Consider the following 22,659-nt stretch of genomic DNA (forward strand, 5'->3'; position numbering starts at 1 on the left):
AAGGAAATATGTTATAGTTAATAATATTTCATTACTTTTCTAAGTTCTTCTCTGTATACTCTATGACTATAAACTCACAAGTGATACTCGGACAAAGGGAAGATGTTATAGTTAATAATATTTATTTACTTTACTGAGTTCTTCTCTGGATACTCTATAACTATCAACTCAAATGTGATACTCTGACAAAGGGAAGATGTGATAGTTAATAATATTCCATTACTTTACTGAGTACTTCTCTGGATACTCTATAACTATAAACTCGCAAAGTTCTTTTCTCGATACTCTATAACTATAAACTCACAAGTGATACTCTGACAAAGGGAAGATGTTATAGTTAATACTACTTCATTACTTTACTGAGTTCTTCTCTGGATACTCTATAACTATAAACTCACAAGTGATACTCTGACAAAGGGAAGATGTTATAGTTAATAATATTTATTTACTTTACTGAGTTATTCTCTGGATACTGTATAACCATAAACTCACAATTGATGATCTGACAAAGGGAAGATGTTATAGTTAATAATATTTCATTACTTTACTGACTTCTTCTCTGGATACTTTATCAACTCACAAGTGATACTCTGACAAAGGGAAGATGTTATAGTTAATACTACTTCATTACTTTACTGAGTTCTTCTCTGGATACTCTATAACTATAAACTCACAAGTGATACTCTGACAAAGGGAAGATGTTATAATCAATAATATTTATTTACTTTACTGAGTTCTTCTCTGGATACTGTATAACTATAAACTCACAATTGATAATCTGACAAAGGGAAGATGTTATAGTTAATAATATTCATTACTTTACTGACTTCTTCTCTGGATACTCTATCAACTCATAAGTGATACTCTGACTAAGGGAAGATATTAAAGTTAATACTATTTCATTACTTTACTGAGTTCTTCTCTAGATACTCTATAACTATAAACTCACAAGTGATACTCTGACAAAGGGAAGATGTTATAGTTAATAATATTTATTTACTTTACTGAGTTCTTCTCTGGATACCCTATAACTTTAAACTCACAAGTGATACTCTGACAAAGGAAGATGTTATAGTTTATAATATTTCATTACTTTACTGAGTTCTTCTCTGGATACTCTATCAACTAATAAATGATACTCTGACAAAGGGAAAGTGTTATAGTTAATAATATTTCATTCCTTTACTGAGTTCTTCTCTGGATACTCTATAACTATAAACTCACAAGTGATACTCTGACAAAGGAAAGATGTTATAGTTAATAATATTTAATTACTTTGCTGACTTCTTCTCTGGACACTCCATAACTATAAACTCACAAGTGATACTCTGACAAAGGGAAGATGTTATAGTTAATAATATTTATTTACTTTCCTGAGTTCTTCTCTGGATACTGTATAACTATAAACTCCTAAGTGATACTCGAACAAAGGGAAGATGTTATAGTTGATAATATTTCATTACTTGACTGAGTACTTCTCTGGATACTCTATAACTATGAACTCACAAGTGATACTCTGACAAAGGGAAGATGTTATAGTTAATAATATTTCATTCTTTACTAAATTCTTCTCTGGATACTCTATAACTATCAACTCACAAGTGATACTCTGACTGAGGTAAGATGTTATAGTTAATAATATTTCATTACTTTACTGAGTTCTTCTCTGGATACTCTATAACTATAAACTCACAAGTGATACTCTGACAAAGGGAAGATGTTATAATCAATAATATTTATTTACTTTACTGAGTTCTTCTCTGGATACTGTATAACTATAAACTCACAAGTGATACTCTGACAAAGGGAAGATGTTATAGTTAATAATATTTGATTACTTTGCTGACTTCTTCTCTGGATACTCTATAACTATAAACTCACAAGTGATACTCTGACAAAGGGAAGATGTTATAGTTAATAATATTTATTTACTTTACTGAGTTCTTCTCTGGATACCCTATAACTTTAAACTCACAAGTGATGATCTGACAAAAGGAAGATGTTATAGTTAATAATATTTCATTACTTTACTGACTTCTTCTCTGGATACTTTATCAACTCACAAGTGATACTCTGACAAAGGGAAGATGTTATAGTTAATACTACTTCATTACTTTACTGAGTTCTTCTCTGGATACTCTATAACTATAAACTCACAAGTGATACTCTGACAAAGGGAAGATGTTATAATCAATAATATTTATTTACTTTACTGAGTTCTTCTCTGGATACTGTATAACTATAAACTCACAATTGATAATCTGACAAAGGGAAGATGTTATAGTTAATAATATTCATTACTTTACTGACTTCTTCTCTGGATACTCTATCAACTCATAAGTGATACTCTGACTAAGGGAAGATATTAAAGTTAATACTATTTCATTACTTTACTGAGTTCTTCTCTAGATACTCTATAACTATAAACTCACAAGTGATACTCTGACAAAGGGAAGATGTTATAGTTAATAATATTTATTTACTTTACTGAGTTCTTCTCTGGATACCCTATAACTTTAAACTCACAAGTGATACTCTGACAAAGGAAGATGTTATAGTTTATAATATTTCATTACTTTACTGAGTTCTTCTCTGGATACTCTATCAACTAATAAATGATACTCTGACAAAGGGAAAGTGTTATAGTTAATAATATTTCATTCCTTTACTGAGTTCTTCTCTGGATACTCTATAACTATAAACTCACAAGTGATACTCTGACAAAGGAAAGATGTTATAGTTAATAATATTTAATTACTTTGCTGACTTCTTCTCTGGACACTCCATAACTATAAACTCACAAGTGATACTCTGACAAAGGGAAGATGTTATAGTTAATAATATTTATTTACTTTCCTGAGTTCTTCTCTGGATACTGTATAACTATAAACTCCTAAGTGATACTCGAACAAAGGGAAGATGTTATAGTTGATAATATTTCATTACTTGACTGAGTACTTCTCTGGATACTCTATAACTATGAACTCACAAGTGATACTCTGACAAAGGGAAGATGTTATAGTTAATAATATTTCATTCTTTACTAAATTCTTCTCTGGATACTCTATAACTATCAACTCACAAGTGATACTCTGACTGAGGTAAGATGTTATAGTTAATAATATTTCATTACTTTACTGAGTTCTTCTCTGGATACTCTATAACTATAAACTCACAAGTGATACTCTGACAAAGGGAAGATGTTATAATCAATAATATTTATTTACTTTACTGAGTTCTTCTCTGGATACTGTATAACTATAAACTCACAAGTGATACTCTGACAAAGGGAAGATGTTATAGTTAATAATATTTGATTACTTTGCTGACTTCTTCTCTGGATACTCTATAACTATAAACTCACAAGTGATACTCTGACAAAGGGAAGATGTTATAGTTAATAATATTTATTTACTTTACTGAGTTCTTCTCTGGATACCCTATAACTTTAAACTCACAAGTGATACTCTGACAAAGGGAAGATGTTATAGTTAATAATATTTCATTACTTTACTAAGTTCTTCTCTAGATACTCTATCAACTAATAAGTGATACTCTGACAAAGGGAAAGTGTTATAGTTAATAATATTTCATTACTTTACTGAGTTCCTCTCTGGATACTGTATAACTATAAACTCACAAGAGATAATCTGACTAAGGGAAGATGTTATAGTTAATAATATTTATTTACTTTACTGAGTTCTTCTCTTGATACTGTATAACTATAAACTCACAAGTGATACTCCGTCAAAGGGAAGATTTTATAGTTAATAATATTTCATTACTTTACTGAGTTCTTCTCTGGATACTCTATCAACTCATAAGTGATACTCTGACAAAGAGAAGATGTTATAGTTAATATCATTTCATTACTTTACTAAATTCTTCTCTGGATACTCTATAACTATAAACTCACAAGTGATACTCTGACAAAGGGAATATGTTATAGTTAATAATATTTCATTACTTTACTGAGTTCTTCTCTGGATACTCTATAACTATAAACTCACAAGTGATACTCTGACAAAGGGAAGATTTTATAGTTAATAATATTTATTTACTTTACTGAGTTCTTCTCTGAATACCCTATAACTACAAACTCACAAGTGATACTCCGACAAAGGGAAGATGTTATAGTTAGTAATATTTATTTATTTTACTGAGTTCTTCTCTGGATACTCTATAATTATAAACTCACAAGTGATACTCTGACAAAGGGAATATGTTATAGTTAATAATATTTCATTACTTTACTGAGTTCTTCTCTGGATACTCTATAACTATAAACTCACAAGTGATACTCTGACAAAGGGAAGATTTTATAGTTAATAATATTTATTTACTTTACTGAGTTCTTCTCTGAATACCCTATAACTACAAACTCACAAGTGATACTCCGACAAAGGGAAGATGTTATAGTAAGTAATATTTATTTACTTTACTGAGTTCTTCTCTGGATACTCTATAATTATAAACTCACAAGTGATACTCCGACAAATGGAAGATGTTATAGTTAATAATATTTCATTACTTTATTGAGTTCTTCTCTGGATACTCTATAACTATAAACTCACAAGTGATACTCTGACAAAGGGAAGATGTTATAGTTAATAATATTTCATTACTTTACTGAGTACTTCTCTGGATACTCTATAACTATAAATTCACAAGTGATACTCTGACAATGGGAAGATGTTATAGTTAATAATATTTGATTACTTTACTGACTTCTTCTCTGGATACTCTATCAACTCATAAGTGATACTCTGACAAAGAGAAGATGTTATAGTTAATAATATTTCATTACTTTACTGAGTTCTTCTCTGGATACTCTATAACTATAAACTCACAAGTGATACTCTGACAAAGGGAAGATGTTATAGTTAATAATATTTCATTACTTTACTGAGTACTTCTCTGGATTCTCTTTAACTATAAACTCACCAGTGATACTCTGACAAAGAGAAGATGTTATAGTTAATAATATTAGATTTCTTTACTAATTTCTTCTCTGGATACTCTATAACTATAAACTCCCAAGTGATACTCTGACTAAGGGAAGACGTTATAGTTAATAATATTTCATTACTTTACTGAGTTCTCCTCTGGATACTGTATAACTATAAACTGACAAGTGATACTCTGACTAAGAGAAGATGTTATAGTTAATAATATTTCATTACTTTACTGAGTTCTTCTTTGGATACTCTATAACTATAAACTTACAAGTGATACTCTGACAAAGGGAAGATGTTATAGTTAATAAAATTTATTTACTTGACTGAGTTCTTCTCTGGATACCCTATAACTACAAACTCACAAGTGATACTCCGACAAATGGAAGATGTTATAGTTAATAATATTTCATTACTTTACTGAGTTCTTCTCTGGATACTCTATAACTATAAACTCACAAGTGATACTCTGACAAAGGGAAGATTTTATAGTTAATAAAATTTATTTACTTGACTGAGTTCTTCTCTGGATACCCTATAACTACAAACTCACAAGTGATACTCCGACAAAGGGAAGATGTTATAGTTAATAATATTTATTTACTTTACTGAGTTCTTCTCTGGATACTCTATAACTGTAAATTCACAAGTGATACTCTGACAATGGGAAGATGTTATAGTTAATAATATTTGATTACTTTACTGACTTCTTCTCTGGATACTCTATCAACTCACAAGTGATACTCTGACTAAGGGAAGATGTTATAGTTAATAATATTAGATTACTTTACTGAGTTCTCCTCTGGATACTGTATAACTATAAACTGACAAGTGATACTCTGACTAAGAGAAGATGTTATAGTTAATAATATTTCATTACTTTACTGAGTTCTTCTTTGGATACTCTATAACTATAAACTTACAAGTGATACTCTGACAAAGGGAAGATGTTATAGTTAATAAATTTATTTACTTGACTGAGTTCTTCTCTGGATACCCTATAACTACAAACTCACAAGTGATACTCCGACAAAGGGAAGATGTTATAGTTAATAATATTTATTTAATTTACTGAGTTCTTCTCTGGATACTCTATAACTATAAACTCACAAGTGATACTCTGACAAAGGGAAGATGCTATAGTTAATGATATTTCATTACTTTACTGAGTTCTTCTCTGGATACTCTATAAACTCACAAGTGATACTCTGACAAAGGAAAAATATTTTTTCACAAAATTGCTAAAAATTAATTACGTTTCAAAGTAAGAAAGATTCCAAGAAACGCTCAGATTGCATGATTTTGCGTTATTTTTTTCATAGCTTCAGGGGACCTTCAGCGGCCTCAGACCCTCCCCAAAAAATTTTCACCTCGCTACGCTCGGCGAATATATTTTGCCTCACTATTGATAGAGGCTAGTTACGGCCCTATATAAATAAAGGCAACAGTAGTATACCGCTGTTCAAAACTCATAAGTCCATGGACAAAAAACAAAATCGGGGTAACAAACTAAAACCAATAAATACTACCATAAATTATTACGCCAAATACATTAATGTTATGGCATATATATGGATTGTTATATGAAAGCTGGATAAAGAGGTTGTGAAAAAGCATTGTTTATGATTTTTTAAATTATGATTCTTTTAATGAAAAATCTAGCGTAAAAGCATCAGTATCACAAATACATAAGGGAGAAAGCTTATAAAGAGCCCCATGATAATATAGTGATGTGCTAAGACTGCCAATGAGACAACTAAGCACAAGGATCAATAGATGAGGTTATTAACAAACAAAAGGTCACTATACAGCCTTCACCAATAAGCAAAATATAAACTTTACATACTGTATAGTCGGCTATAAAATGTGTTTGCATGAAAAAATGTGAAACAACTCAAAGGAGAAAAGAAAAACCTGATGTATTCTTAAAAGAATTCTGAAATTTACAAACCAACAACAACCAATGAATTATAGGCTCCTGACTAAACACAAGCATACATAAATGTGAAGTGTTCTATATTTGTGCGGGCTCACTCAATACCCTAGCTAAACAGGGACATGTGTGCAGATAAGGCCCTGGTCTGCTAAAGTTTAAACAAAACTCTGATGATTATGTTGCAGAGGTTTACAGCAGATGATGGATTATGAGGAAGATGACTTTGAAGATGTGTTCTGTCAAACCTTTGAGGTTGGTATACAATCATGAATCAAAAGTTTTTCTATATTTCACAAGTTCTATATGTGTTATATAAAAATATGATTACTCTTATTTCTTGTCTGAAAACAAACCCATAGTTTGTGCATTTTAAATCAGGTTAAGTAAATATTAAGGTGTTAAACCACCATTGATTTCCCCCTATTAGTCTTTGCACTTTTAAGAAAATATGCAGAATTTTTCTTTTTTTCAATAAAGAAATACTTGGTATGAGCAAAGTTCTATCCTATGCATGATAAATGTAAAAAATCTTCAAATTCTCCAAATTGTGTTCAATATCTATCAAATAAACCTCAAATTAAATATTTTTTTAATTTATTCATTCAGGTGTACTTCATCTTTGACAGGACCGGTACCCAATTATCTTCCCCATTACTTCATTGCTTTTTTTAATCATATTGAAGGGCTGATTTTTTATTCCCTATTTTCATTTTTCAAATATCAATTACTTTCTTATACATGAAACCCCTTTCATGGTTTCCTGGGGTTGATAAAAAGGTCATATCAGGTAAAAAAATAGTATTATATAGATTAATTTTATTCTTTTCTTGGTAAAATTCATAATTGAACTTTTGCCACTCAATCAGATAATCATCCACCCTATACATATGAAAATCAGGGGCCTCGGTGGCCGAGTGGTCTAAGTAGTTACTACTGTAATCACTAGCCAGTCAACACTGAGGTTGTGAGTTCACACCCCGCTCTTGCAGGTACACTCGACTTCTATCTTAATTGACTAGGATTGTCAGTTTTCCTGTCGAAGGTCGTTGGTTTTCTCCAGGTACTTCGGCTTCCTCCACAAATAAAAACTGGCCGTCATGAAATAGCTTGAATGCGGTGCTTAAAAGTGGTGTTAAAACACCAAAAATCAGATCAAATCATATGAAAATCACATAAATTTTAAAAACAGTTAAATGAATAAGCTTTGACATCTTTGCATAATTTCCATCTCTGTACCGTAGACAATTTAAAAGACTAGATTTATTAAAGGGACATCATTCAAATGTACATTTTACTTGGCTGGTTTCCTGTAACTTTCCAGTTGTTTAGTTATGCATGATCACCCATAAAATTGGTAGACTTCGAAACTCAGATCAGAACATGGCGAAGTTTGAGTCAGAGGTTTAATCCTAAAAAACAGTTGTTTTTTTATCAACATTTTTTTTTTGTCGTAAATGTAACCATTAGTGTTATTGTGGTTTCTTTTTTCAATCTTCCATCTGATTGTTAAATATCAATCTGTTTACAGTAGGCTGTCCATTTGAATGATATCAGTTGAAAGAAACTATTGAGAAGATTCAATTTTGGGTTTAGTTTTTGATTGTTTTAAAAACTGACTGCTCGTATATAAATTAATATTGTTTAAATTTGATCGTGTCTTTTCGTCGAGCCTGTGAATTATGTCGCAGAAAGCTTGACATAGGCACAGTGATCCGGCGGCGGCGGCATAAGCTAACTTCTTTAAAGCTATATATTTTAGAAAGTGGAAGACCTGGATGCTTCATACTTTGTATATAGATACCGCATGTTACGAAGTTTCCGTCAATCACATGCCCAATGTCCTTGATCTCATTTTCATAGTTCAGTGACTACTTGAAAAAATGTTTGTTTTTTTTGTAATATGAAATTCTCTCTTGTAATCACTTATAGGATACCTATATTTGGTATGTGCATACCTTACAAGGTCCTCATGTCCGTCAGACAGTTTTCACTTGACCTCGACCTCATTTCATGGATCCGTAAACAAGGTTAAGTTTTGGTGGTCAAGTCCATATCTTGGATACTATAAGCAATATGTCTAGTATATTCGGTGTATGGAAGGACTGTTAGGTGTACATGTCCAACTCGTCGGTGTCTTCTGACCTTGACCTCATTTTCGCATTGGTTCAGTGGTTATAGTTAAGTTTTAGAGTTGGTTTTTTTCTAATACTATATACAGTTAAAAACCAATTGTTCAGAGAACAATTGAAGGTCTTTCCACCAGTTTATATCTATTTTGATATTAAAATATAAAAAATCATTTTAAAATATCAGTTCATATGGCTTTATGATGTATAGATATGAATTTAAAGCAAAGGTCAAAATCTAGAACGTCAAATTAACCTATGACCTTGACCTCAATTTCAAGGTCACAAACTGAGGATTTCAAATCAAAAGAGCCTAGTCTCTAATATGTATGGTTAATAAGTGATATCACTTTAAACATAATTTAAGATATGATAGGGGCTTAAACTCCCATTCATTGTTTACGCACCCTTTCAACTAAAATTATTTAGTTACTAGTACCACATGTCGCAACTAACAATTTATACAAAATAATTTGTCGATATCTTATAAGGTTAATGAAAATGAGTGAAAATAAGACAAATTCAAAAATTAGAATATGAACTTGACCTTTGACCTTGACCTAATTTTCATTTTTTTGGACCAAGGACCTCAAATCAAAAGATCCTAAGTCTCTATAACTTATGGTGTTCCAGTTTAAAATACATTTCAAAATTTCAAATACCAAAAGGGAAATAACTCTCATATGGAGCGTTCATTTTGCTTCGGTCGAAATTGGACAAATTATGCGAAGGATATAACGAGCAATTTATAAAATAAATTTGTCGTAATCTTTACGGTTGCGAAGGAGTTGTGATCACAAGGAAAACAGTGTTTGGGGAGATAAAAAAAAATAATCAGAAGAAAAACAATAGGTCTTTCCACAGAAAAGTGGAAAGACCTAATAAGCTAAGTCAACTATATTTGGTGTATGAAAATATTTTATAATATATATGTCAGTCGCACAGGTTTTATTTGACCTTGACCTCATTGTCATGGTGCAATGGTTATAGTTAAATAAAGGCAACAGTAGTATACCGCTGTTCAAACTCATGAATCCATGGAAAAAAAACAAAATCGGGGTAACAAACTAAAACTGAGGGAAACGTATTAAATATAAGAGGAGAACAACGACACAACACTACAATGTAACACACGCAGAAACGGACCTAGAATCAGACAAAATCCAACGAGAATAACAAATATAACATCAAAACCAAATACATGAATTTGGGATCGACAAGTACTACTTGTCTATCCCAAAGACAAGTAAGTTTTTATACGACCGCAAAAATTGAAAATTTTTTGGTCGTATATTGGTATCACGTTGGCGTCGTCGTCGTCTGAAGACATTTGGTTTTCGCACTTTTACTTTAGTAAAAGTGAATAGAAATCTATGAAGTTTTAACATAAGGTTTATGACCATAAAAGGAAGGTTGGGATTGATTTTGGGTGTTTTGGTCCCAACAGTTTAAGAATTAGGGGCCAAAAACAGGTCCCAAAATAAGCATTTTTCTTGGTTTTTGCACAATAACTTTAGTATAAGTTAATAGAAATCTATGACATTTTAACACAAGGTTTATTACCACAAAAAAAAAGGTTTGGGTTGATTTAGGGAGTTTTGGTCCCAACGAATTAGGGGCCAAAAAGGTCCAAAATTAAACTTTGTTTGATTTCATCAAAAATTGAACTATTGGGGTTCTTTGATATGCTGAATATAAAAATCTACTTAGATTTTTGATTATGGGCCCAATTTTCAAGTTGGTCCAAATCAGGATCCAAAATTTTTATATTAAAGGGAAATTCCGCGATTTTTTACTTATCATCTAATTATGTTCATCTTAACATAAAAAACACATTTGCAAAGTTTTAAATTTATAGTCCTTCTAATAACGGAGAAAATCAAGTATTTGTAACTTTTTTGGTTGAATTCTCGAGTGGGTCGTGACGTATTAGCCCGATTTATTGAATTCTGGGAAAAAATAAAATCTGTTCAACTCTTATAGCTTATCGACAATATACGTAATTAAAAGCGCACAGCTGACGAATGGTCGAAGTTATTAACCACAATTTAAGAATGAACGAAAGTGAATATGCATATATATACCGTTTTGTATTGATTGAATTAAACTCCTATAAAATTATCTCTAGTAAATGTTTTTGAATAAATTTAATTAATTATTGTTGAGATTTTTTTCATAAAATATTTATTGAACATTTTTACTGATATTGAACTGAAAATATTTCAATTCTTTTTACCGTTATTGTTTTGATAATCATTTCAATGCAACTAATGTGTGAGCAGAGTGTGTATATTATTTTGTAAAGGTCACTGTATATTTCTCGGCTTGAGGTCAATTCGTTTACCTTGTAGCTATTTAGCCGCAGGTGTGAGTTCAAGCGTACACAGGTATAAATGTTGTTATTTGGAAAGGATAAACAGAAAGAATTAGAAAGAGTATATGCTGCCATGATGTTAATACACTAAGATTTAATACACGATGAGAATAAAGATACAATAATTAAATTGTGTAAATTAATTGAAAATAAAATTCTGATTCGTAATTCCGAAAGTGTATAAAAATAAAAGGAAACAATTTTTAATTACTTTCTTAGCGGCAATTGGCGTGAAGATTCAAATATGAAGCAAAAAATAGTAGTTTTAATCTTTAATAAAAACTAAATGCAATATTACCCAATTTGATATACCATTGTACATCTGTTTGATATCTTGTACAGATAAACGACAGGATTACCATACAAGCATTTATAGTCAACACAATCAGAAAGAGTTCCCATCGTTAGACGGGGAATATGAAGGCTTCCAAGAATGAACAAGTGACATGTCTAACTCTGAACAGTTAGAAAACAGACTATCGACATCGACCGCTTGTTCTTGATATTTGAAACTGTATGCATATATATACGTATACGTTTATGATATAGTGATGAGTTCTTGCGTCTGACAAAAACTAAATTCCTTCATGGTTATATCTTGCCATACGTTTATATTGGTTTGTAAGGTGATTACTCAAAATCGTTATTTGAAAATCCTGTTTGTGAGATGTAGATTCATTTCAATACAGAAATTTCGTCTATATATTTCACAAGTGTATAACACGGAGAAGCTCTGAAGGTTCATTACTCCCATTTTGTTTGGGTGTGGACCATCGATGTTTACAGCAATATCAAAGAATAAGGTGAAGATGGTAGAAAGAACTATGGGCGTCATGTGGCAAATATTACATGCATATCGGACAATGAGTTGTCAATCTGTATGAAAAGATTTCCAATACAACTATATTATTGAGAAGGAATGTTTACATGCTATACTCTCGTACTAGTATTACAGGGTTCTTGTGGCGTTCACCTTAGACACACATCGTTTGAACGATGTTTAAAAAAAGACAGAACCAATTTAATGTCATATTTCCCTATTTTTTAAATATAACTAAATTCTTTTATCTGACAAGAATACCCCTATTTAGCGAACAAGTAATTTATTCTTTTTTCTGTTATTGAATACCAAGAAAGAAAATAAATCCCGAAATTAATTTGAAACTTTGATACTCAAAAGTTTCCCAGCAAAATATTCACATCCCCTGGGGATAATTAGTGTTCGTCCAGTGGCATATATAACAATTGTGATGACGAACTCCTTCCTTTGTTTGAGAACAATCTTATTGAAATATAAATCTGTGATTTTCCTAGGTCCACAGCTTCAATGAACCAAAGCAAAAGTTATACATCGACCTGTATTTAAATCAAATTGGTTCTCTTCTTCTTTTGGTATACAACTGTAGTCTATCGACATTCGATGATTACATACTGTTGGCATACGTGGACTAGTCTATTTTCAACACTTTTACCCCTATTTATTCAAAATATATGTTTTTTTCTTATGTTCAATGTATACACGTATATATTTTAAATTGCGCTATAGTTCCGTAACTTTCTATCCAGTCGTATAAACGAATCGTCGGCAAGTGCGTACATTTTTTTAAATCAATATTTCTGGTCTGTTCCAATCTGTCCTTCACTATTGACAATGACTATATATTACATTTTCCCAAATTCACCCTTGGAAAAAATATTTAAATAGATTTTAATTTCATCAAATCTTATTTTTTGGGTATTATTTATATTTTTATGAATTATATTCTTTACACCAGAAATGTTATTTATAAACAAGCGTATGAGTTTAGTAATGACAAGTAAGACAGAGTTGTATATTATACATCTGATAGTTCAAAATGGAAAGTTATAAGTTATAAGTTATCAGCCGTGTACACTGATCAATACCTGCAGAAGTGAAACGATGCATGAACTTGCAAGCCCGACAGGAAATCGCTGGAATACCTGGACGTGTCACCTCACACCCCTCACAATACCTTTGGAAGTAATACCTTTAGCCATGCTGGTGATCAGATGAGGGAAGATCAAAATATATTTGAAAAAAGTTTATTACTTTAAAAAATTATGAACAAATTTGATTTTCGAAAACAATTTTCACGGAACACTTAATTATGATTTCAACTTTGACTTTTCACCTAATTCCAATATCAACAGTTTAAAAACAACAGACCATGGTATTTTAAAAAAAAGTAAGAATATTTTCCGTATCAAGTTAGTTAGTCGGATTAAACAACCGTACGATTGACAAGATATCGACACGCAATTACGACTACATCGGTTACTGTAGTTTTGTTTCTTTGTGGTTTATAGACATATCGTTTTTATTCATCGGGAAAGAAGACAAGATGGCGGATCTCGGAGAATTGATACTCTAAATTTAAAATCGATGGTGATCGCTTATCTAGCGGAATAAAACTTTAATATCTATGAATTTGAGCATTTTTATACAGAATGAACATAATATCAATTTTTGATTTTTTTGCGAAGTTTCCCTTTAAGTATTGGGCAATAGCAAGTAATTTTTGATTGCACAGTATTTAGCAATAGCAAGAAATCTTCAATTGCACAGTATTGTGCAATAGCAAGAATTTTTCAATTGCACAGTATTGCGCAATAGCAAGAAATCTTCAATTGCACAGTATTGTGCAATAGCAAGATATCTTCAATTGCACAGTATTTAGCAATAGCAAGAAATCTTCAATTGCACAGTATTGTGCAATAGCAAGAATTTTTCAATTGCACAGTATTGCGCAATAGCAAGAAATCTTCAATTGTACAGTATTGTGCAATAGCAAGATATCTTCAATTGCACAATTATTGCGCAATAGCAAGAAATATCTAATTGCACAATATTGCTCAATAGCAAGAAATTTCAATTGCACAGTTTTTGTCGAGCCTGCAACTTTTGTTGCAGAAAGCTCGACATAGGGATAGTGATGCGGCGGCGGCTACGGCGGCGGCTTTAGCTAACTTCTTAAAAGGTTTATATTTTAGAAGGTGAAAGACCTGGATGCTTCATACTTTGTATATAGATGCCTCATGTTACGAAGTTTCCGTCAGTCACATGTCCAATGTCCTTAACCTCATTTTCATGGTTCAGTGACCACTTGAAAAAAAAGTTCAAAATTTGTGTAATGTTGAATTCTCTCTTATTATAAGTAATAGGATAACTATATTTGGTATGTGCGTACCTTGCAAGGTCCTCATGCCCGTCAGACAGTTTTCACTTGACCTCGACCTCATTTCATGGATCAGTGAACAAGGTTAAGTTTTGGTGGTCAAGTCCATATCTCAGATACTATAAGTAATAGGGCTAGTATATTTGGTGTATGGAAGGACTGGAAGGTGTACATGTCCAACTGGCAGGTGTCATCTGACCTTGACCTCCTTTTCATGGTTCAGTGGTTATAGTTAAGTTTTTGTGTTTTGGTCTGTTTTTCTCATACTTTATGCAATAGGTCTACTATATTTGTTGTATGGAATGGTTGTAAGGTGTACATGTCTAGCGGGCAGATGTCATCTGACCTTGACCTCATTTTCATGGTTCAGTGGTCAAAGTTAAGTTTTTAAGTTTTGGTCTTTTTATCTAATATTATATGCCAAAGGTCAACTATATTTGGTGTATGGAAATATATTATGGTCTATATGTCAGTCTCTCATGTTTTATTCGACCATGAGCTCAATTGCACGGTTCATTGCACAGTGTTAAGTTTTTGTGTTGTGGTCTATTATTCTTGAAACTATAAGTAATAGGTCAACTATATTTGTTGTATGGAAGCTTTGTTAGCTGTACATGTCTGCCTGGCATGGTTCATCTGACCTTGAACTACTTTTCATGGTTCATTGGTCTTTGTTTAGCTATCTTGGTTAATGTTAAGTTTATGTGACAGTTGTCAAGCTTTATACTTAGGACTATCAACATAAAATCAATGATTAGTAAAGAAGGCGAGACATTTCAGTGTGTGCACTCTTGTTATGAAATATTCTTTGAAAATTGGAGTTATCTTTCTTTGTCCAGAATAGTAATTGAATCAACTTAAATCATATACAATGTATATTCACTTTTACTACCAACTAGTCAATTAAAACAATCTTTACCATTCAGTAATTACAAGAACTTTTTTAACATTTGAATATTTTATGATGCATTTAAATGAGTAGTTATTTTTGCAAACTCCATTAGAAATTTGAATTGAGATCAGTTTTGGAATAAGGGAAAGGGGAATGTGAGAAAAAAATTTGGGGGGGGGGGGTCAATTTTTCTTATTTCAGATTTCATAAATAAAAAGAAAATTTCTTCAAACATTTTTTTGAGAGAATTAATATTCAACAGCATAGTGAATTGCTAAAAGGCAAAAAAAAAAAATTAAGTTCATTAGACCACATTCATTCTGTGTCAGAAACCTATGCTGTGTCAACTATTTAATCACAATCCAAATTTAGAGCTGAATCCAGCTTGAATGTTGTGTCCATACTTGCCCCAAATGTTCAGGGTTAAAGATGACTGGCGCCACTTAGATTTTACATCCAAGATAATAGGTAGAAGTAAATATATTTTCTGCTGCCTTGGTCATTAGAAATTAAAATTGAAATAGTGAGAAATGGGTGTTGGCCATTGGTGTAGAAATAGCGAGAAATTTAGAGAAAACTCTCTAAGACGAGCAACTTTTTCTGTGCCAAATTAAGCAAGGGGTGTTCTTCATTCATACTATTTCGAAAATTCCGGAAACGTTGAGTACCCTTAAAAAATGCTATTTTTCTATCAAAAAAGCTGCGGCACCATATGTGTTTGACATTGCAATTACACCCAAAGGTTTTGATAATTCAGAATTCGATTTTTTTTTCAATGGATCTTTGATAGTGAAAAGGCAGGACCAAATAATGCTACCATTGTCGCCTATGTAAATAATTACTTGCTTGTAACCTTATGTGACAGTGTAATAAAGCTTTATATTAAGGATTGTCAACATAATATCAATGATTAGTAAAGAAGGTGAGACATTTCAGCATCGACACTCTTGTTTATATACTGTAATTGTACTTATTTTCACGGTGTATTTATTTTCACGAATTTACAGTTGGTTTATTATCGCAAAAATAAATACATGCAAATCTAAATCCAACCTTTTAACTGAAAATTTACTGTTCATATATGCATTTAAACTTGACCTTTCATGGTGACATGACAGGTTTACAACTCTGTTAATCTGATAAATAAACAAACTAGAATAATTTGAACAGGTGACAAGTAAAAACCAATTAAAGATCAAAGAAACAATAATGACTCGAGATTATCTTGAACCATATGACTTTTCTATTGTTGTTATCGATTGATTTACAAACATGTGTGTATAGTACAAGACAATGTTTTTGAAATCTTCACTAATCATTTGATAACAAACAAAATTGTAATTATAATTATATTTTATGATATAAAACAAGCACAAATAAATACACAGGATTATTAACAAATAAACAAAGTTACAAAAGTTTCTCATTTACCGAATGTGAATAAGGAGGCGGGTCTGGGCTTTGAACTAGCTGTCAGTAACTGCGAGTACTCTCAGATCTGAACAGTGTCTTTTTTTTGTTGGGATAAAAAAAAAAAGTACCCGGCCATGACTACTCAGTGGTTTTGTTAGAAGTATTTTCTATTTTATCCATCTAATGAGTTAAGCATTTTTCTTCTGACTATGATAGTTTTTTTATGTTGTACTGTTGCATCACTGTCCAAGGTTAGCTGGAGGGTTTGTATCCTGCTAACATGTTTAACCCTGCCACATTCCGTATGTATCTTTCACTAGTTATTTCGGGGACTTTTATAAATTACTCATATTGCTATGCATTATTGGTATTGCTAATTGTTGAAGGTTGTACAGTGACCTATAGTTAATTTCTGTGTCACTTTTATACGACATTTTTTAAGGTCGTATATTGGTATCACTTAGTCGTCGTCATCGTCTTCGTCCAAAGACATTTGGTTTTCATACAATAACTTTAGTATAAGTAAATTTAAATCTATGAAATTGAAACACAAGGTTTTTTACCAAAAAAGGAAGGTTGAAATTGATTTGTAGGGTTATGGTCCCAATAGTTTAGGAATGAGGGGTCAAAAAGGGGCCAAAATAAGCATTTTTCAAGTTTCCAGACAATAACTTGTGGAATGTTGTATGTATCTCTCTGAAATTATACCACAAGATGCATACCACAAAGGGATGGTAAGAATCTCCATTGGAAATTTGAATTGAGATTATGACCATTTCATAAGGGAAAGAATTTGTTTCTCTGGAAAAAGGGGGAGGGTGTAGGTTGAAAAAAATGTGGGGGGGGGGGTGTTTACAGATTCAGATTTGAGGATTCAAAAAAAGAAAATATCTTCAAATAATTTTTTTTTGGGGGGGAGGGCAATCGCAACAGCATAGTGTATTACACAACACAAAAGAAAAAAATTGAATATAAATTGAAATCATATTACCAGTTCTAAATTCTTTGACTACAGTTATTATGTGTCAGAAATCTATTATGTGTACAATCCAAATTCAGACCCGTATCAAGCACTAATATTGTGTCCATTTTTGCCCCAACTGCTCAGAGCTGGACCTCTGCGGTTGTATCAAGCTGCGCTGGGGGAAGCAATGTATTGTCTCTTGTGAAGAGTTGTCTCATTGGCAATAATACCAGAGCTTCTTTTTATACGACCTTAAAAATTTTGGGGGTCGTATATTGGTATCACGTCGTCGTCAGCTTCGTCTAAAGACGGATAGTTTCCGGATAATAACCAATTAGTATAAGTAAATAGAAATCAGTAAAATTTCAACACAATGTTTATAACCACAAAAGAAAAGTTGGGATTGATTTTGGGGGTTATGGTCCCAAAGGTTTAGGAATTAGGGGCCCAAAACATTCATTTATCTAGTTTCAGGACAATAAGTTGTGTATAAGTATTTCAATTACTCTGAAATTGTACCGCAATGTTCATACCATTGGGTAGAAGGTTTGGATTTATTTTAAGGGTTATGGGGCAAACAGTCTAGGAATTAAAGGCCAAAAAGGGGCAAAAAAACAAGCATTTTTCTAGTTTTAAGACAATAACTTATGTTTAACTGTATGGATCTCTCTGACATTGTACCATATAATGAAGGGAAGGCTTGGTGTCAGTTTGGGGTTAATATCCCCGAACATTTAGGAATAAGGGGCCAAAAAGAAGCAATTATTGTTTACAGACAATAGCTTGTGTTTAAGTGTATGGATCTCTCTGAAACTATACTACAAAGTTTCTTACTACAAGGGAAAGGCTGGAAATGAGTTTTGGGATTCTTGCTCCAAGGAGGGTTTCAATAAGTGAGGGGCCACAAAAGGGGCCCAAATAAGCATTTTTATAGTTTTCAGTCAATAACTTGTGTTTAAGTGTATAAATCTCTCTGAAATTATACCACAAGTTTCCAGACTACAAAGGGATGGTTACGGGGGTACTTGATCAAATCATTAAGCAATTAGGGTTTTAAAAAAAAGGAGGGAACAAGGGTTTTTCTGGTTAAAGGACAATTTAGACAATTTAAAGCAGTGTAAGTGAGGTAATCCAATTCCAATTAAAATTTAAAGAATACTGTTATATATATATGTTTGATTACTTGATTACCTCCCTTACACTGCTTGAAAATTATGTTAAAGGAAGAGATAATTGTCTTTAGATGTGTAGCTGTAAATTTCTTTTTAAAAGTTACTGTTAATTAATATTCATTTTAACCATGACTGCAAGTTATTTTATATTTCAATACTTTATGTTGTATTTAAATGAGTAGTTATTGTTGCCAACTTAATTAGAAATTTGAATTGAGAATATTTTTGGAATAAGGGATTAGGGGAGGTAAAAAAATAGTGAGGGGTGGGGGTTAAAAATTTTCTCATTTCAGATTTCAGAACTTAAAAAGATTTTTTTAAGTTCATTAGACCGCATTCATTCTGTGTCAGAAACCTTTGCGGTGTCAACTATTTAATCACAATCCAAATTCAGAGCTGTATCAAGCTTGAATGTTGTGTCCATACTTGCCCCAACTGTTCAGGGTTCGACCTCTGCGGTCGTATAAAGCTGTGCCCTGTGGAGCATCTGGTTTATATGATAGGTACATTTGATCAAAATATAATATAAATGAAACTCGACTGTGCACCGATATTGCTCTTATAGGTGTTACATGCACACCGTTCACAAACCTACCTGGGTCCGCCTCTTTGGGCCATTAATTCATAAATGATGAAAGGTCCATAAAGGTTTATTTAAAAAGTAAAATTATGTAACCTGGGATGTAAGTGTAATTACAAACAATCTTTGGAATAAGAAAAATTGCAATTATATTAGAATACACATTTTGATATTATAAAACTTTAAAAAAATATATATAAAACTAGAACACACCCGTGATATCGCGGGTCCGTCACTGAATTAAAGTATTTAACTATGCGCAAGCCTTATTTCAGTATTATTATTGTCATCTGATACAGTTATGCTGATTATAAGATACACAGTTTTCTCTGCTTTCAAATCTTTCTGTTTGAACCCGTCGCACTGGAACTTATTAATTATTGGTTATATTAATTATTTGGAAAACAAAAGATCCTAAATTAGTTATAAATAAAGTTGAATTCTTTGATTCGCTGTTTTACGTCATGACGCTAACACATTGAAAACTGTACCTATACGCCTTATTTTAAGTCCAGATTTTTAGTATTCGTTTGTTATCTTGGAAAGTCTTACTGATTAAAATACTACAATTGGTAACAATTTGACAATGATTGATCGAATTTAGTAGTGTCAACCCTGTGATTAGTATTCGTATTGTTATCTTAGAAAGTCTTGCTGATTAAAATACTACAATGGGTAACAATTTGACAATGATTGATCGAATTTAATCAACCATGTGATTATGACTCGTGTATATAGCATAATCCTAAATACACCGTTTGGTGGTGCGCCTGTCAGATGGCGAACGTACAGATAAGGTAATAGGTAACAGGTGAATATACTTTTGGTGTCGGTATCGGACTCGACATGGAACTTCTTAACTATTGACAACATTAATTACTCGGAAAACAAAAGGGCCTGGAGTGGTGTAATTTTTAATCTACACCTTTGTACTATATTAGTTATATATAAAGTTGAATTCTTTAATTCGTCGTTTTTACGTGATGACGGCTGACAAATTGGACCTCGTTATTTTAGTATTATTAGAACACACCCGCGAAATCGCGGGCATTCAGAGCGTAGTTTAAAGTACGTAAAGTGTTGTTGGAAGAATTTTGTAAAATACAGAATGACTGGAGAATTTCAGCAAAAGTATCATAAATCATAGGTTATTGGGGACAGGAAAATGTTTTTTTACCCTCCACCTTTATTTCCAAAGTTCCCAAGTTTTGTTTTTCTATCAATTTCAATATGAACATACATTTAGTATGTTATGAACATTTATTTAAGTAAGGAGCCTGTAATTCATTGGTTGTTGTTTGTTTATGTGTTACATATTTGTTTTTCGTTCATTTTTTGTACATAAATAAGGCCGCTAGTTTTCTCGTTTGCATTGTTTTACATTGTCATTTCGGGCCTTTTGAAGCTGAGTATGCGGTATGGGCTTTGCTCTTTTGTTGAAGGCCGTACGGTGACCTATATATATATATAGTTGTTAATATCTGTGTCATTTTGGTCTCTTGTGGAGAGTTGTCTTAACATGGCAATCATACCACATTTTCTTTTTTTTTATGTAATCAATGAATTTTGTAAAAGATTTAATGACTGGAGAATTTCAGAAAAAGTATCAAAAGTTCACATGAATAATTTTAGCGCGTATCTGTATATTATGAACGTTCATTACTATATACATAAAGCGTATTTACTTTCAATTCTAAGTTAACTAATCGATCCATGGTGATCATTGATATAGTATACAGACCCTCTCTATTTAATAAACTCTGTGACCGCCGTGGATAGTAAACTTGAAAATGATAGCAGATAAAATTCTGAAAATACACTTTATTCGTAGTATATGTATGTTCAAAGTATACAGAAAAAACGCAAACCGCCGTGGATAGTAAACTTGAAAATGATAGCGGATAAAATTCTGAAAATGCACTTTATTCGTAGTATATGTATGTTCAAAGTATACAGAAAAAACGCAAACCGGAAGACTAATCTGACTTAAAATTTCGTACAATGACGGGACAATATCCGGATGCCTTTTTTCTCGTTTTTCTCCTAAAATAACTCAATCTGAATAATCATATGAATGGATGACAAATACGACTATGCACTGCACCTATAGGACACAAAGGCGTGTTGATTAATTTATTCTGGAAAGAAGAGAAGCGACACCAAAAATGAGGTCTTCTCGTTTAATAGTATAGATAGATACCTATGATTATTGTAAACCGACTTAAAAAGTATAACAAGGCAAATTCAAAAAAGGGGAAGTCCATAAACAAACTTAATCAAGCGCTATTAATCAATGGCACAAGTGAAAAACATGTGTCATATTTCTGACTTGGTACAGAAAAATTCAAGAAGAAAATAGCTATTCCTACATGAAAAATTATGGGAAGAACAATAGGTGTTGTTATTGCAAAAATTGTGGTTTTGTAGCTAGTTTAACCTCTGACTTGTTGAATTATAATTAAATTGTGAAATAACAACAATCAATTATTAAATATGTTATAGATATCTGTAGAAAGTTTTGGTGAAATCAAAAATGTAGAATTATGTAAAGGTGGATCTAAAAAAACAGTAACCAAAAGTAATAGGTAAGTCTTCTATACTTAAATATTTATGTTCTGCTGTATCAGAGGGAGCATTAACTTTATCCCTTTTCTGTTGGTGCTTACGTACGTACATCCCAAAGTTGGTCTCCATTCTTGTAGGGATTTAAAATCTGAAGTGCATCAGGTAATGTATGGCAATTCTACATTAAATTACATGTAGTGTTACCTGTAGTACTGTAACAATAATAAACTTTTACCTCACTTGTGCCCTAGTCAACACAAACTTCACAGATATACACAAAGTCATGTAACGTGACATCTGTAGCTTCTGACTTCACATGGGACTGAAAATTTGAAATCACATGTACCACTATGACCTATTATGATTGCATCGTGTGGCACCTTGTACCTTAGACTCTGGACTTTTTAGATAAGTGGGCAGAACTATGTGTGGCTTGGTGTTGCATGGTACAAAGTTAAATCCCCACACCAGCTAAATCTGCTGAT

General features: G+C 32.0%; 1 protein-coding gene across 4 annotated transcripts in view; it reads left to right on the forward strand.

The window, feature by feature from the left end:
- LOC139488805 (probable E3 ubiquitin-protein ligase HERC4) overlaps nucleotides 1-22,659 on the forward strand; it is a 248,104-nt gene that overhangs the window by 190,437 nt on the left and 35,008 nt on the right. For 3 of the 4 annotated variants that reach the window (XM_071274726.1, XM_071274728.1, XM_071274727.1), the window contains exons 23-24: nucleotides 7,077-7,143; nucleotides 22,112-22,194. In XM_071274726.1, coding sequence (XP_071130827.1) covers nucleotides 7,077-7,143; nucleotides 22,112-22,194 — 150 coding nt within the window. Of the gene's footprint in view, nucleotides 1-7,076; nucleotides 8,669-9,706; nucleotides 9,849-22,111; nucleotides 22,195-22,659 lie in introns of those variants that run through there. The other variant, XR_011656085.1, reaches the window with a different exon arrangement.

Source organism: Mytilus edulis, chromosome 9 (assembly GCF_963676685.1).
Source record: "Mytilus edulis chromosome 9, xbMytEdul2.2, whole genome shotgun sequence".
NCBI classification, from domain to species: Eukaryota; Metazoa; Mollusca; class Bivalvia; order Mytilida; family Mytilidae; genus Mytilus; species Mytilus edulis.